The sequence below is a fragment of the Gossypium hirsutum genome, chromosome D08 (assembly GCF_007990345.1).
Source record: "Gossypium hirsutum isolate 1008001.06 chromosome D08, Gossypium_hirsutum_v2.1, whole genome shotgun sequence".
In the NCBI taxonomy this organism is placed as follows: domain Eukaryota; kingdom Viridiplantae; phylum Streptophyta; class Magnoliopsida; order Malvales; family Malvaceae; genus Gossypium; species Gossypium hirsutum.
The window spans coordinates 56,669,624-56,683,422 of NC_053444.1; the positions used below are offsets into that span (position 1 = coordinate 56,669,624).

Here is a 13,799-nt window from a genome sequence, read left to right on the forward strand (position 1 = left end):
TTGATATTGCATAAACTGTGATTAAAAGATTACGAATATTGTTTGAATTGTGAATACGACTCTATAAATGTGTTCGACGTTGAAATCGGCAAGTTTAACTTCCCGGTTGAACCTTAGGAATAGTTTAGGATAATAGCGACATGTCATTAAGTTATGTGTTGGCTTCGGCCCATGATATCGGCACTACGGGTACGAATAATACCTTGATTTGGCTACGGGACATGGTATAGGTACTTATCAATTGAGATTTTCGAATATCTGAATTCTATTCTGAATGGGTCAACGGGTAAATGAATGAGATGATTTAGAAAGAGGTTAGTGTGAGACGATATAGGTATGAACAGAACCTATTCAAGTATTTAATAAAGAAAGATGATGAAATGGTACTTGATCTTGTTTTAAGACATGAGAAAGGTTTGTTGTAATTGTATATATGGTGATGTTATGTATAATTTGTTGAATTGTATTTATGTGATGTATTGAATTATTCACTTACGAGCTTACTAAGCTATGAAGCTTACTTCGTGTTATTTTCTTGTTTTATAGAAAATTAAGGGTAGCTCGAATCCAGTAGTCGTTGGGAATATCATCATGCTATCGAACATCTAAGTTGGTACTTTTGAATTATGTCTATATGGTATATGGCATGTATAGACTAGTTGTAGTACTTTGGTTGTGAATATAGTCATGAGAATTGGCTTGTAAACGAATATGTTTGCTTAGTATATATATAACCATGAATGATGGCTTATTTTGGTATGTTTTGGTATAAATGTGACTAAGGTATTATAGTTGTTCAAATGGTTATATTTTGAATTTTATTAAATGATCATGCTAAACTAGGTTTTGTTCAGTAATGCCTTGTAACCCTAATCTGATGACGGATACGGGTTAAGGGTGTTACATGGGTCTTCAAGAATTTATGCATATTTTAAAGTGTGTTTCTCTAAGAGAAGCTTGGAGAATACTTGAAATAACTTATGATGGAACTCAAAAGTAAAATGTAAAAGTTGCAGATGCTTACATCCAAGTCCAAAAATATTAGAATGTTAGATAATAAAACTATGTCTAAATTTTATGCTAATCCTTGTGACACCATTAAGAAAATCTTTACTCTTTATGAACAATATTTTAAGGTGAATTTGGTGTGAAAGGTACTAAAATCATTTTCGAAAAAAAATTAGCTATCAAGGTTGCTATAAAGGAAGATAAAGATATCAACACCTTGAGATTGAACAAACCAATTGGTTCATCACCTTTAAAAATGAGTCTGGCAGAAACTAAAAGGGAGAAAAAGGTAAAAATTGAAATGAGTATTTCTTTTAATGTTAAAAGGAATGTTGCAACAAATACTTATTCAACATCTTCTTCTCTAGAAGAATTGGAAGAAAAACTTGATCTTCTCACCAAAAACAACATTAACTTCAAAAAATTTTCAAAGAAAGGCAAAAATTCAAATGGTTGATGACTTGTCAACAAGAAAAAAGATAAGTCTATGGTGACTGATGAGGACCCTCAAAAGAAAAAGAATACAATCTGGTACCATGAGTGTGACAGTTTTGTCCATGTTCAAACAAAGTTTGCTAACATTTTTTTTCTTTCTTTCTTTAAAAAAAAAAGATGTCATTTAACATGACCTATAGTGATGAGGATACAAAAAGTGAAAAAGGAGAAGAGGAGGAACATATAAACAACTATGTTGCTTCTACAACCAAAACGAAAAACGGAAGACCCAAGAAAGATTGTCGAGGAACCTTATGTTTCTAAGAGTAGAGTCATTCTAGTTGACACTAAGAACATCACTAGTAAATTTACCAAGCCTTTTTTGCTAAAGGGTCTTTGGTATTTAAAAGTTAGGCCCCAAGTTTGGATCCAGATTGGTAATTGATGGAAAAGCTCAAGACTTGAGGAGGAGTTGGGAGCCCAACGGATAGTAATTGAAAATCCACCATCGAATGTCAAAGGATCTTCTTTGTGGATAAGTTGAAGATATTGAAGATTTGATGTTCTATCAAAATGAATAACATAGAAGTTATTGTGGCAAACAATAATAAAAGCACAACCTCAAAGATTCTATGCTCTATAAATGAATCTTTGTAGATGCCTTGTTAAAAAGCTTTGCAAGTCATAAAGAGAAGTATCATGGCAGTGGTTCCATTATGTGCAGTTGAAAATGAGATCATCTACATGGAAAGGAATGCGGAGGTCATTTCTAATTGAAACTTGATGGGTGAGGTGCAACTCAACTTCATTAGTACGTTGCATGATGATCTTCTCATCTTAAAATCCCTAACAACTATTATTCCAATCCAAGTACAATCTCTTGGGAAATTGTTGTTCATGATTGAAAGAGAAAAGGGAGAGGGTTCCAAAGGGGAAAGGAATAAGAGTTTGGAAAATGATGCATATTTCATCATTGCATGCAAATTTAGTAGTGAAAAGCAAAATTCAAGGAAAAAAAAGGATGTGAAAGGTTACACCTATGGGTCTGTATTATGGGTCAACCCTACTACATGAGTACCAATAGACGGCATAGAGGAAGAAGCACTATGCGTAGGAATCAACAACACGAAAACTTTGTTATTAATGATTCCCTTTTCTTTATCGGGATCGAAACTAAGATAAATGGTTGGGACAACAAACATCCATCTTGTTCGTACTTTGGATACCCATATAACCATCGAAGATTGTTAAAGTGACTAATTCTTGGAAATTAAAGAGTGTTGAAAACAAAACAAAAATTTGGAGTTTACTTTGTTGGAGTTTACTTTTTATCTAGTACGAACACGTTTGATGGTAAGAAAAGGGTTTGAATGGGGGCATTGTTAGGGGATTGAGGGAAGGGTATTTAAAGGGAAGAATTAATAAGTTAGGGAAAATAAAATGGTGTGAATGGTTGAGATGGTGCGGGAAATGATGGAGTTGAAGCACAAACACCAATGGAAAGGAGAGAAACTAATAAATGATGGGGGAAAAGGAATGAATTCAAAGAAATGCAAGATGTCAGGAAATAGAAAGATTAAAGGATAGACTAGGAAAGAGATGCAATCATTGACAAAGGGTTAAGGTTAAAACAACACAAAAGAGTAAAAGAGAAAAAAAATGATTGAGGGAGGGGGAGAAAGCATGCACACATTCAAGGAAGAAGGAGATAAAAAGGATAAGATGAAAAGGCAGGAAGAAAAGAAATGATGATAACATCATTGGCAACTCTTATCAAAGAAGGGAATAAGGTAGAAACTTTTGAAAAGAAAAGTTCTTTTAATATGAAGAATATAATTTTTCTCTTTTCAAAAATTATAAAATAAAATATCAATATTAAAAATCTTAATCCCCCTAATGCTTTAGGAGTTAGTTTTGATATTTTCAAAGACAAACTAAATTCATTTGAACACTTTATCACATATCTAATTCTTAATTATTTGTATATGTTAATAAATCCATTAAATCATTTATTTATGATAAGACATTAAAAAAATAAGGCACAACATGTTGCTTGTTTGTTTGGATTTGTCTTACCTTATTTAATAAATCTTCTCTTATTCTTATGAAGTTTTTTTTTTGTCTTTGTCTTGTACAAGTTTTAGTCTTGCTTATGCAAGTGTCATAGGCTGTGGATCAAAACATGTGATGAATACATACGGAATGTCCCATGGAGGTCAACTAATCAAAAGGAGCTCATTTAATCCACTTGAACTAGTTTGATTAGTAGAACACATGGAGAAGCCCATCTACTTGAAGTCTTGGTGGCCCAATGAAACACTCTAGTTAAACTAAAGTTATCTGGGTAATTATTGTAAATCCTAAGGGATAAAAATGGATAGAGTTTAAATCACATAAGACTCTTATCTTGTAGATAGACACTAATCTTGACTGTTGATATAACTCGATCTATACCATTGGATCTGGGGGAACTCAACTATAAATAGGGTCTTCTCTCTCATTTGTAATCACTCAGTTGTAATCCTTCAAAGTAATAGAATGCTTTTGGAGAATTTACTCAAACACTTGGTGTGCTACTATTCTCTATTGGCTTTTTTGTTCGATACAAGTTCCTTTGTCTTTGGGAGTTTGTTTCCACTTTGTTTTTAGTGCCTTAAAAATTTTCTACGAGAATTTTCATTTTTCGATAGTAAGGCTGACTTAATCAGATTTGTATCCAAGAAACCGCCTAAGGTTAAGCGGTTTGCCAAACTAAAATTCTAGCTCCGTGACACAATGTTTACAGGGATAGGCTTCTTGTTGTCCTTTCCAATTTCTTTTATTCTCCTTTGGACCCTCAGAGGTTGGTTCCTTTATTGTTATAAGTGCTTGCAATTACCCTAAATATATCATGTTTAATAGGAAAGAAATCTTCAACTTTTCCAAAATTTTATTTTGCATAAAATAATAGTGAAGAGACTTCAATAGTTGAAAACTTTAGCTAAATTAATCAAAGATTCATTAATGATTGACTTAATAATTCTAGGGTGTTTTTCTTTTCAAAAGGAAAAAAAAACTGTTTTTTCTTTTTAACGTTTAATGGATCAAAAATTCTTTTCGGCTGGCTTTGCTTGTACAGGTTAAAGTCTTGTTTTTAATTTCTTAAACGATTAGGATCAACGTAGGATGTAATCGAATTGAATGAAAATTTTTAAGTTAATTAAGTTGACCAATTTTATTTTATCACCCTAATTCGATTTGAAATCTTCTCAAACCGAGTCGAGTGAGATAGAATTCGAATTGAATATATTTGTTTGAGCTAAATTTAAAAAAAATGACTGAGTCCTTGTAGTCACTACCACCCACCATAATCAAATTTGTCCACCGTAATCAAATTTGTTATTAACTTTCATTCCCTCATAATTTATTGATTAATATTTTATATACAGGTTAGCTTCTATACTTGTTTAGTTGCTTTAATTATCTTTTAATTTTTATCATCATGCATTTTGAAATTAAAAAATATGTATTAAATTTTAAAAATATGTTTTTTTAATAAAAGTTATTTTAAAGATAAAATGTGGATTTAATATCAATAGAAAATTTTAATACGAATATTTTATGGCATCTTCAATAATTCAATTTTAACAGAAATTGATAAAGATTCAGCATGATTAAACAATTCAATAACATAAATAGTAGACATAAATTTGGAAAAAAAAAGTTTTGGGGGTTTGAGAGGAAATAAAAGTTTTAGGGGAAAGCAAAAGGGAAAAAAATTGAAGGGTTTGGAGGAAGTAGAAGTTTTGGGAGGGAAACAAAAGGAAAAAAAAATTGGAGGTTTGGGGAAAGTAAAAGTTTTGAAGAAAAAGTAAAATGAATAATTTTTGGGGGTTTGGGAGGAAAGTAAGAGGATTTGAGGGGGTTGGAGAGAAAGGAAGCAAAAGGGTTTAATATTCGGTTTATTCGAATTGTTTGAGTTGTTCGAATTAAAAAATTTAATTCGATTCGAACTCGAAATTCGAGAAAAAATCGAGTTGATTCAATTAATTCATTTCAAATAATTCGAAATTCAAACTTTTTTTCAATTTTTTCGAGTTGAATCGAATTTTACCCACCTCTATAGACGACTATTAATCAAATCAATTATTTGTAAAATTATACAGCCTATAAATTAGCTGGAAGGGAGAAATTTATAATAAAATAAATATTAAGCAATCCTCTTATCTAGCAATACATAAATAGGTCAAGTTATCCATCTAAACTCAAATGTCCGTTTGAAATTTACGAATGTTTGAATAAAAATATTAAGCTTGAAAAATAGATTTTTTAAAAAATAGTCTTATTTAAATATGAGATGTGCTCGGGTTCAAACATTTAAGGTCTATTATATTAGTTTTTATCAATAAATATTGGGTGCAGTGGTAAAGTATATTACACTCTTAAAAAGAGATGCAGGTTCGAACCTTGAAGACGATATTGTTAATAGACGTAGCCTTGAATATTAAACATGAATATGAATGATATCAACTCATCAATATCTCTATCAAGCAATGTCTCGACTTTTTTCCCTTTAATTAATCACCTTTTAAAGTACACATAAATCCTAAAGGTTAAATTAAAAATTTATCATTTTTGGGATTAAATTATAATTTTACTATTTATTTACTTGAAATTTTATAAAACTTAAAGAACTAAAAGCATAAATATTCCGGTCAGCCGGCTACCTGTCCTTTCCTTTCGCCGCTGGTTGTCGACGTATATAAATGATAAAACTTTATTGTGATAAATACTTTCATAGATTAATAAAGATATCTTCATTATATAATTTTATAAACTCTACCACAACTGTGAACCGAATTTGAGCTTGACGATGCAGAAATAAAGGATTTGCATTCAAATCAATTTTTGTTTCACACTAAATTTTAAATATTAAATCAAATTTTGAGTTAAATTATAGCTATAATTTTCAGATAATTATCTCAAATTCGGTTGATTTTACCTACAAACAGCCATTTGTATTTTATATTCCTACGAGAAATTTTATAGAACTTTCCCACCACATCATCCATGATCTGTTTTTTATTATTTAATAATATTTTGGTAATTTTTTCTATATCACTGACACATAATTTTGGTAATTTTTTACCCTAAATTATTAACTTTAAACCCTAAATCCTAAATCAAGAACCCCAAAACATCATACCTTAAACCCTAAACATATAATGCTAAACCCTAACCATGACCTTGAACCCTAAATACTAAATTCGAACTCAAACCCTGAACACTAAATTTTGAATCCTAAACCCTAAATAAGTCTGAGTTCGAGAGGTTAAGTTTGGAGTTTAGGATTTAATGTTTGGGGTTTGGGGCCCAGTGTCAGGTTTAAGGTTCAAATTTGGAGTTTATGGTTCGAGATCGAGATTTAGGGTTCGAGGTTCGAGGTTAAGAATAAAGGTCATGATTCAAAGTTCAAGATAAAAAAATTACTAAAATTATGTGTTAATAACATAAAAAAATTTACTAAAATATCATTAAATAATTGAGGAGAGAACATAAATAATATGTCATTATCCTACATTGATTCTGCCAAAACTATGCAGCTGGCAAAGATACGGTGGAGATCACAACGTTCACAATATAGCACAAGAATCGGCCTCATCGATATAGCACAAGAAATTTCAATAAGATACTGTGATATGAGACCTTATTTTTGCACATTAAGTCAATGCAAATATAATAATTTATTCTCATTTTCCATTGATTACATAATCATCTGATCATATCATTGTAAAAGGAACAGGAAAACATGGAATAAATTCACACAGCAATTATAATCTGAATTGCAGAAAGCACACAAAAATCAAGCGTAAATACTGGGGTTAAGAGTAGCATATTTCAGGAGTTCTTCATTTTGTTCAAACAAGGCCATTTCTTCTTCATCCAAAGTCAAGTGAGCTTCAATTCCATCTCTGGATCGTGTGTCAGCTAATGCAACCGTGTTACTCACCAATTTGTTTACACTGACATGCCATATCGGCTTCCCCCACCCAAAATCAGTGTCATATAAAGGGAATTTGCACCAACTTGAACACTTGTAAACGGTCATTTCTTTGTTGTTTCTGAAGAATTCTCCTCTCTCTTTTATGGCTCCCATGATTGCCAATGGAGCACCTTCGCCTGTGAACATGTTTGCCTTGGTGTTATTGAATTCGTTCAAGGATTTTCTCATTTGAATCACTAACTCATGTAGCTCTAAATCTTTCTCTTCATATGCAACCACCATAAATGGCCATATGAAGTTCCCAACTGCAGTTTCCGGTAGCGGAGACAACCTTTTACGCAAGTTGATTGCTTGAAACAATACTGTCGGCCCGAATGATCCAGTTTTTTTCTTCTTAGTAGCCACCGCACATTTCCATAACAGTGCCAAAACCACCTCCACCCGAGACGGATGGCTTTGCAACGCCTTTTGAAATTCCTTATCGACTTTAGCCTTCAATTCTGCAATCTTTGATGCGCTAAATACAAATCTCCTCTGCTCAAACTTTTCAACCGCAACGTTAACAGATACAGACATGGCAGAGAGTTCATCTCTGGGTGCCAAAAATTTTTCTCCGATAAGATCAGGGGTGATGGGGTCACTCAATCCGCGACAAACCGATGACCAGCACTGAAGAAGAGTGAGTAGTGCAGATACATCGGCGACTTTGTGAGTGAGGGAGAGACTGATAGCCACACCACCACAAGTGAAGCTAGTGAACCGAACGAGAAACATGGCACCATTGGACAATTCCATGGTTGTAGGATCAGTGGTGGGTAAGAAATGGTCCATGAGAATAAAGTCAGGTTGATTAAGGAAATGGGATAATGGAATGTTGACTTTGGCTTCCACAAAGATAGCACCTTCGTCGTTACAATCAACGGTGGCAGCGTCCAGGAGACGACCACCGAGTGGGTAAAAGAGGGAGAGCGTTTTGGAAATGGAGTCTTGGAGGAGCTTGGATTTTTCAAAGAAGTAGTGGTCGTTAGAGATAGGATGAGTGGTGCTATCTGAAGGGTAGAAGAAGGTCATGTTGCCATGGATATCAGGGGAGATTTGATCAAGAAGAGAAAGCTTGAAGGTTTTCAGGTGGGGAGGAGTTGGGGTGGAGGGTTTGATGGTTTGCCTGGAAACAATTTCAGACTTGATTTCAATCATCTTTCTGTTTTGGTTTCTTTACGCTGGTTTAACTGCACTTGTTGCGCCCTTCATATAGACATGGGAAAATTGTATGGTATGTCTTAATCATCATTAAATTTATTATATTCATTAAAAACATAATAAATAACTACTACAACAAGAAACCCTTGCTTAAATATTTGTTTTTAATTTATTTTTTAACAAATATCACTTGGGTTTTGAGTATTTAAGTTTATTGATTTTAGTTTTTAGTTGATTTCTGCAATAATATATAATTATTTTAAATTTTCATAATTTTTAAAAAATTGTTATTAAAAATTTACTTTCTGTTTACAAAGTAAGGGCAACTTTAGTCAAATATCACCGTTTGAAAAAAGAGTTAACAAATTATTTATAGAAATAGTGTGTGGGGGCAAAAAGCTTTTGAAAAGGCCTTATTGCAAAATGTGTTTTAGTAAATTATAGAAATAGCAACTTAATTTTTTAAAAAATTATATTACATTACTCACATTAAAATCTCAAATAAAAATATGACATGATATTTTTAATATTGAAATTTCCATTAATGAAATTGAAACGAAGTAGTGTTGGTTTCTTTGTTTCATTATCATCACCATCCTTCAACGTTAGTTGAATCCACCACCATTGCCCCCATTGTCATCTTCTTCTTTGACACTAGCTCCTATATACATATGCTTCTCCAATTACTTTTTCACCATCAACCGCGATTTCTCCAGCTTCATCCTTTGAATCTTCTCTAACTTTTCTCTTTTTATGCTTCTCAACAGGAATGATTTAAATAGTTTGGTGACACCTTAATAATTGGGTGATTAATAATATAATTTACCCTAAATTTTAATATAATAAAATTAAATCATTATTTCCCAAAGGATTTTGGGTTTTTATTAGTTAGGTGGGAGCAAATTTGTAGAAGCGAAAATGTTTGATTTGCGAAGTCCTTGGTTTGGTTGCATCCAGTAAAATGTTTGACAGGATTGTCCTACGAGGGATTTAACTCTGAAAATATATTTTTTATGAGTTTTGCCGTTTTCATGTTCTCTGGCTTTGCATTTTTCCCTTTGTTTTATTCCTAAAGCCGGTTTGTTCCTTTTTCTGAGTAGAAAATTCTTTTAAAATATCTTAAAGTTTTAGAAACCTTTTTCTCAAATTATCAAAAAAATAATTTGAAATTATATTAACTCAGGGTAAATTTGAAGTATATACCTGTTCAGATTTTAGACCGATTTTCATAATATTTAAGAAAATAGACTGATTTTAAAAATAGAACCAGAAAATGCGCATTAAAGTTCAATAGCATTAACATTAACTTCATAAAAAATATATCTTTTACTATTTAACAAAATTAATATTTTTAAAAATTCTTATAATTCCGCAAATGAAATAATTTATTTGCTGCAAATGAAAAAATAAAATAATTTTCATGTATTTTTAAAACTTAAAATGCTAATTCCGTTAAAATTTTATCTTATTTGATTATTTTAAAAAATACAGAGTTAATTTGATTCATTAAGTAATAGATAGAAAGACTTGACAACTCCTTTCACCTAAAATTGAACTTCAGTACATCAAATATAAAACTATGGAAGTAAAAAAGAGAACTATAAAGAAAAACCAAGAAAAAAAATCAACAACAAATATAATGCAACAAAATGCAGATTAGAAAGAGCAAAGGATCCATCAAAGTTTTGAAACTAGAGAGAATAATCAAGCACAATGAACTACACATGGGGCATGACATATATATAAAACAGCAGAAAATCTCAACCATTAGTACCATACAAACAAATTAACCAACATTCTGAATCTTGCAAGACCTATTGATGCTAAGCATGATGAATGAATCAAGTGGCTTGAACAGTACATAAATCTTGTCTAATAAACAAAACATGTCTTCCACTTTAATCACAACATAGTCTGTACAGATATATGTTCCCTTGTTTATAGTAACATGGAGACAATTAAGTGCAAAGCAAACCAACATTAGGCGTACAATCATACAACACAACAAAGAGTTTCACAAAACATTCACTACACACTATATTTTATTAAATTTCCCATGTCAATTTAGTCCTCACTAACCCACATGGTTCCTAAGCACAACCGGGGGCACCTGATCATCAGGAGACTGGGCATAGGATATAGAGATCAGTTCAGACCTATATTTTTCAGCTCCATCAGTCTTTGTTACTGCAGCACCATTTGTAGCGTCTATATTTTTAGATGCATGTTCTGCATTCAGATCAGTATCAGGTACAGAACTAGATATTGCGATAAGTAACTCGCGAGCTAGCTCCTTGCCAGTAGGTGTTTTACCCATATAATGTCAGTTTTTTCCTGCAATACAAAACCCAAAGTTAAATCTGACTTTCTTTTCAAAGGATATAGAAACTCCAGAAGTATACAAACAGAATAGCATATAACAGAGATGAAGAATCATCCACCATTCAATTGGTTCTGTAATTTGAAGCATAATGCTGGCCATTTAGTTATATTTAGAAAAGATACATTTCATATTTTGACCCAAAAGAACAAGAGATGCTTGAATGGTTCTGACTGACCGGTTAACCAAAAGGTCCTTTTATCATTGTGTATAAACAAAATTTCTTTCTCCCATCATCCTCCTCTAACCCATTGCTAGCTGTTACCTATTCACAATATAATTCATGTGTATTACAAGAAACAAAGTATATTGTAGAGGAGTCTGATTTTCTTCAGATAAAATAAAAATCATTTCCAGAGTTCCTCCCCACCTAGAATTTGTTTATAAACCAAATAATTAGAACAACTTTTACCCGGTCATTCTACAGTTACTACACGAAGACCCTAACCAGCTTTAAGAGTTCATACCCTATTAATATGCTACTTCTCAGTCAATCTCAACACTAGTAAGTAGCAACACTGTATGAATACAACATCTCTTGCCTTGGTAAAAATTAGAAGAATCAAAACTGCAGAAGCACATGTTTCATACTAACAAGAAACACCAAAACATTGGTCATACATATTTTAGGTAAAGAGAGGTATAATCAGATAAAAAGTTCAACCACAAGCAATTCATCAACAAGGTCTTAAGAAAGAGTGAGAAGAACTAGGATAACCCAAATTACCAAACTTCAAGAATTTTGCAAATTATGATTTTTTTTTTCTGGAAGACAAATCATGGATTCGGGACAAAACATTCGCACGCTTAAGATATTTCTTTACAGAAAAATAAGAGAATCTAAACCTAAAACTAAAGTCAGCAGAGTTTCCAAGGAAATAAATTCCGATAGATATTGCTCAACAGACTAAAACAAGGAAAACAACAGATCAAGAGCAATTAATTCAGAAAATAAAACATGGCTCAAAACACACTTTCCTCTAATTAAAATTCTTTTTTTTTTCTAAAAAACAGATTTAGATATATCCTTTCATAATACAAACACATATCCGAAAAATTAGTATTAGATTTAGACTGATTAAAATTTGCGGGAATCGAGAAAGAAGTAAGAATATAGAGGTTCACAAAATTTAGGAAGAAAAAATAAAGGAAAAAAAGAAAAGGAAATTTTGCCAATTCCTTAGGGGTTCCGATGAAGCAACCGTAAAAAGCAGTTAAGATAAACAAGGAACAGGGATCTTGGATCAACCAATAGCACCCAAACAAAAAAAGTAAAAATCGTAAAGCAGAAACTGAAAAAGAAAAGGATACCTTGCTTTCCAGAGTTGGTAAAATTCGATACGTTTGGTGGTGTCCGAAATAAGACATCCATTTAACACCCTTTTTCTATATGAAATTACCCTTATACCTCCAATTGATTAGTCAATAAGTTTGAGCCCACCCCCTGTGCTTTTTGCACATTTGAAATTAAATCCCTACGCTTTCAATTCCAGAAATTAAATCCCTCTATATCTTTTATGTTAGGATTTCAGGAATTCTGTTAAATTAAATTATGTGGTATTTTTAGAATAACATGAGTTGCTCAATGGTCAATTTAAGTGGCATGGAAGTCATATAAACAGAATCTTACAATCTTATATCTAGAATCACATGGGATACACGTGATATAAAATAGTAAGAATTTTGAAGTAAAAAAAAAAAAACCTATGCTTTTTAAGTTTTACACCCTTATTATGGCCTAAAAAAGTTTTTAGCCCTTATAAAAGGCCCACTCAACCTGACCCAAGATCTCCCTAACTCAAATGGCTTTGAAGCAGACCTAAGCAAATAGCACCTTTCATGTTATTGCAACCATTTTTTTATACCTTAAAAAAACCATTTTTGATTTTTTTTTTTGATAAATCAACAATTTTGTGGGTAAGAGTACTATCTTTGAGTCCAATATATTTAGAGTTAAATTTTATTTTTCCCAAATGGTAAATAATTCTTGTATATTAGGTCAAAAAAATAAATTGGTCATTCTATTAAAAGTTTTATTTATTTTTACTATTAAGTGCTGACATGGTTGACAAAGCAATCGGTAGTGACATATGGTGTGTTACGTGTACCTAATACTGACATGATAATATTTTAAATTTTTTTTAAAAACTCCTAAAAATAAATAATTTTTTAAAAGAATCACATTCGGAATGAGTCTGGCCAAATGGTTTTTTTACGGGGACAACCATTTGCCGAGGTTTATCCTAGACATTATTTTTCAAAACAAAATATATAAAAAGTTATTTAACAATTATTAAGAATCATAAGAATTTTAAAAAATATATATTAAAAATTAATAAAATTATTAAAAACGAAAAAAAATTGAACAAAATTTAAATAAATTTAAAACTGTCGTCCAAAATAATTTATTAAAATGATTGAATGAAATTAGACAACCATAACGGTTGCTTAAAAAATTATATATTTTTTTATAGTAGCGTTGACGTTATCGCAACAATCTAAAAAGAAATGTGTTGCTAAATCAAAGAAATATGATTTTTGATAAATCCAACATATTTTGTGTTGTAGGAGGAAATATTATGGACTATAGAGTGATTAGTTTTCCAGATTCCAACGGCGATGGGATGAAAATTATTGTCAAAAAGTCCCACCATCTCTGATTACTGATCCCAGACAACGTCTGCATATTCTTAGCCAACACCTCGAAATGCTAATTTGATGGCAGTCGATCAGAGGATTTAGTGGACATCCAGTCGTCAGCATCCTGTTTGCTGATTGTTCTGTATCCTAATT

At 31.7% G+C, this 13,799-nt stretch overlaps 1 protein-coding gene and 1 long non-coding RNA gene across 2 annotated transcripts; both read right to left on the minus strand.

Annotated features, from left to right (window-relative positions):
* Positions 1-7,147: 7,147 nt before the first annotated feature.
* Positions 7,148-8,668, minus strand: LOC107933551 (vinorine synthase). Its single transcript, XM_016865787.2, has one exon. The coding sequence runs from the start codon at positions 8,621-8,623 to the stop codon at positions 7,286-7,288; it is 1,338 nt and encodes a 445-aa protein (XP_016721276.1). The 5' UTR covers positions 8,624-8,668; the 3' UTR covers positions 7,148-7,285.
* Positions 8,669-10,502: 1,834 nt separating this feature from the next.
* LOC107933594 (uncharacterized) lies at positions 10,503-12,565 on the minus strand. The gene is made up of 2 exons (XR_001693668.2): positions 12,318-12,565; positions 10,503-10,960 (listed from the first exon to the last, which is right to left on the minus strand). It is a non-coding gene; the product is annotated as an uncharacterized lncRNA (long non-coding RNA).
* Positions 12,566-13,799: the final 1,234 nt, after the last annotated feature.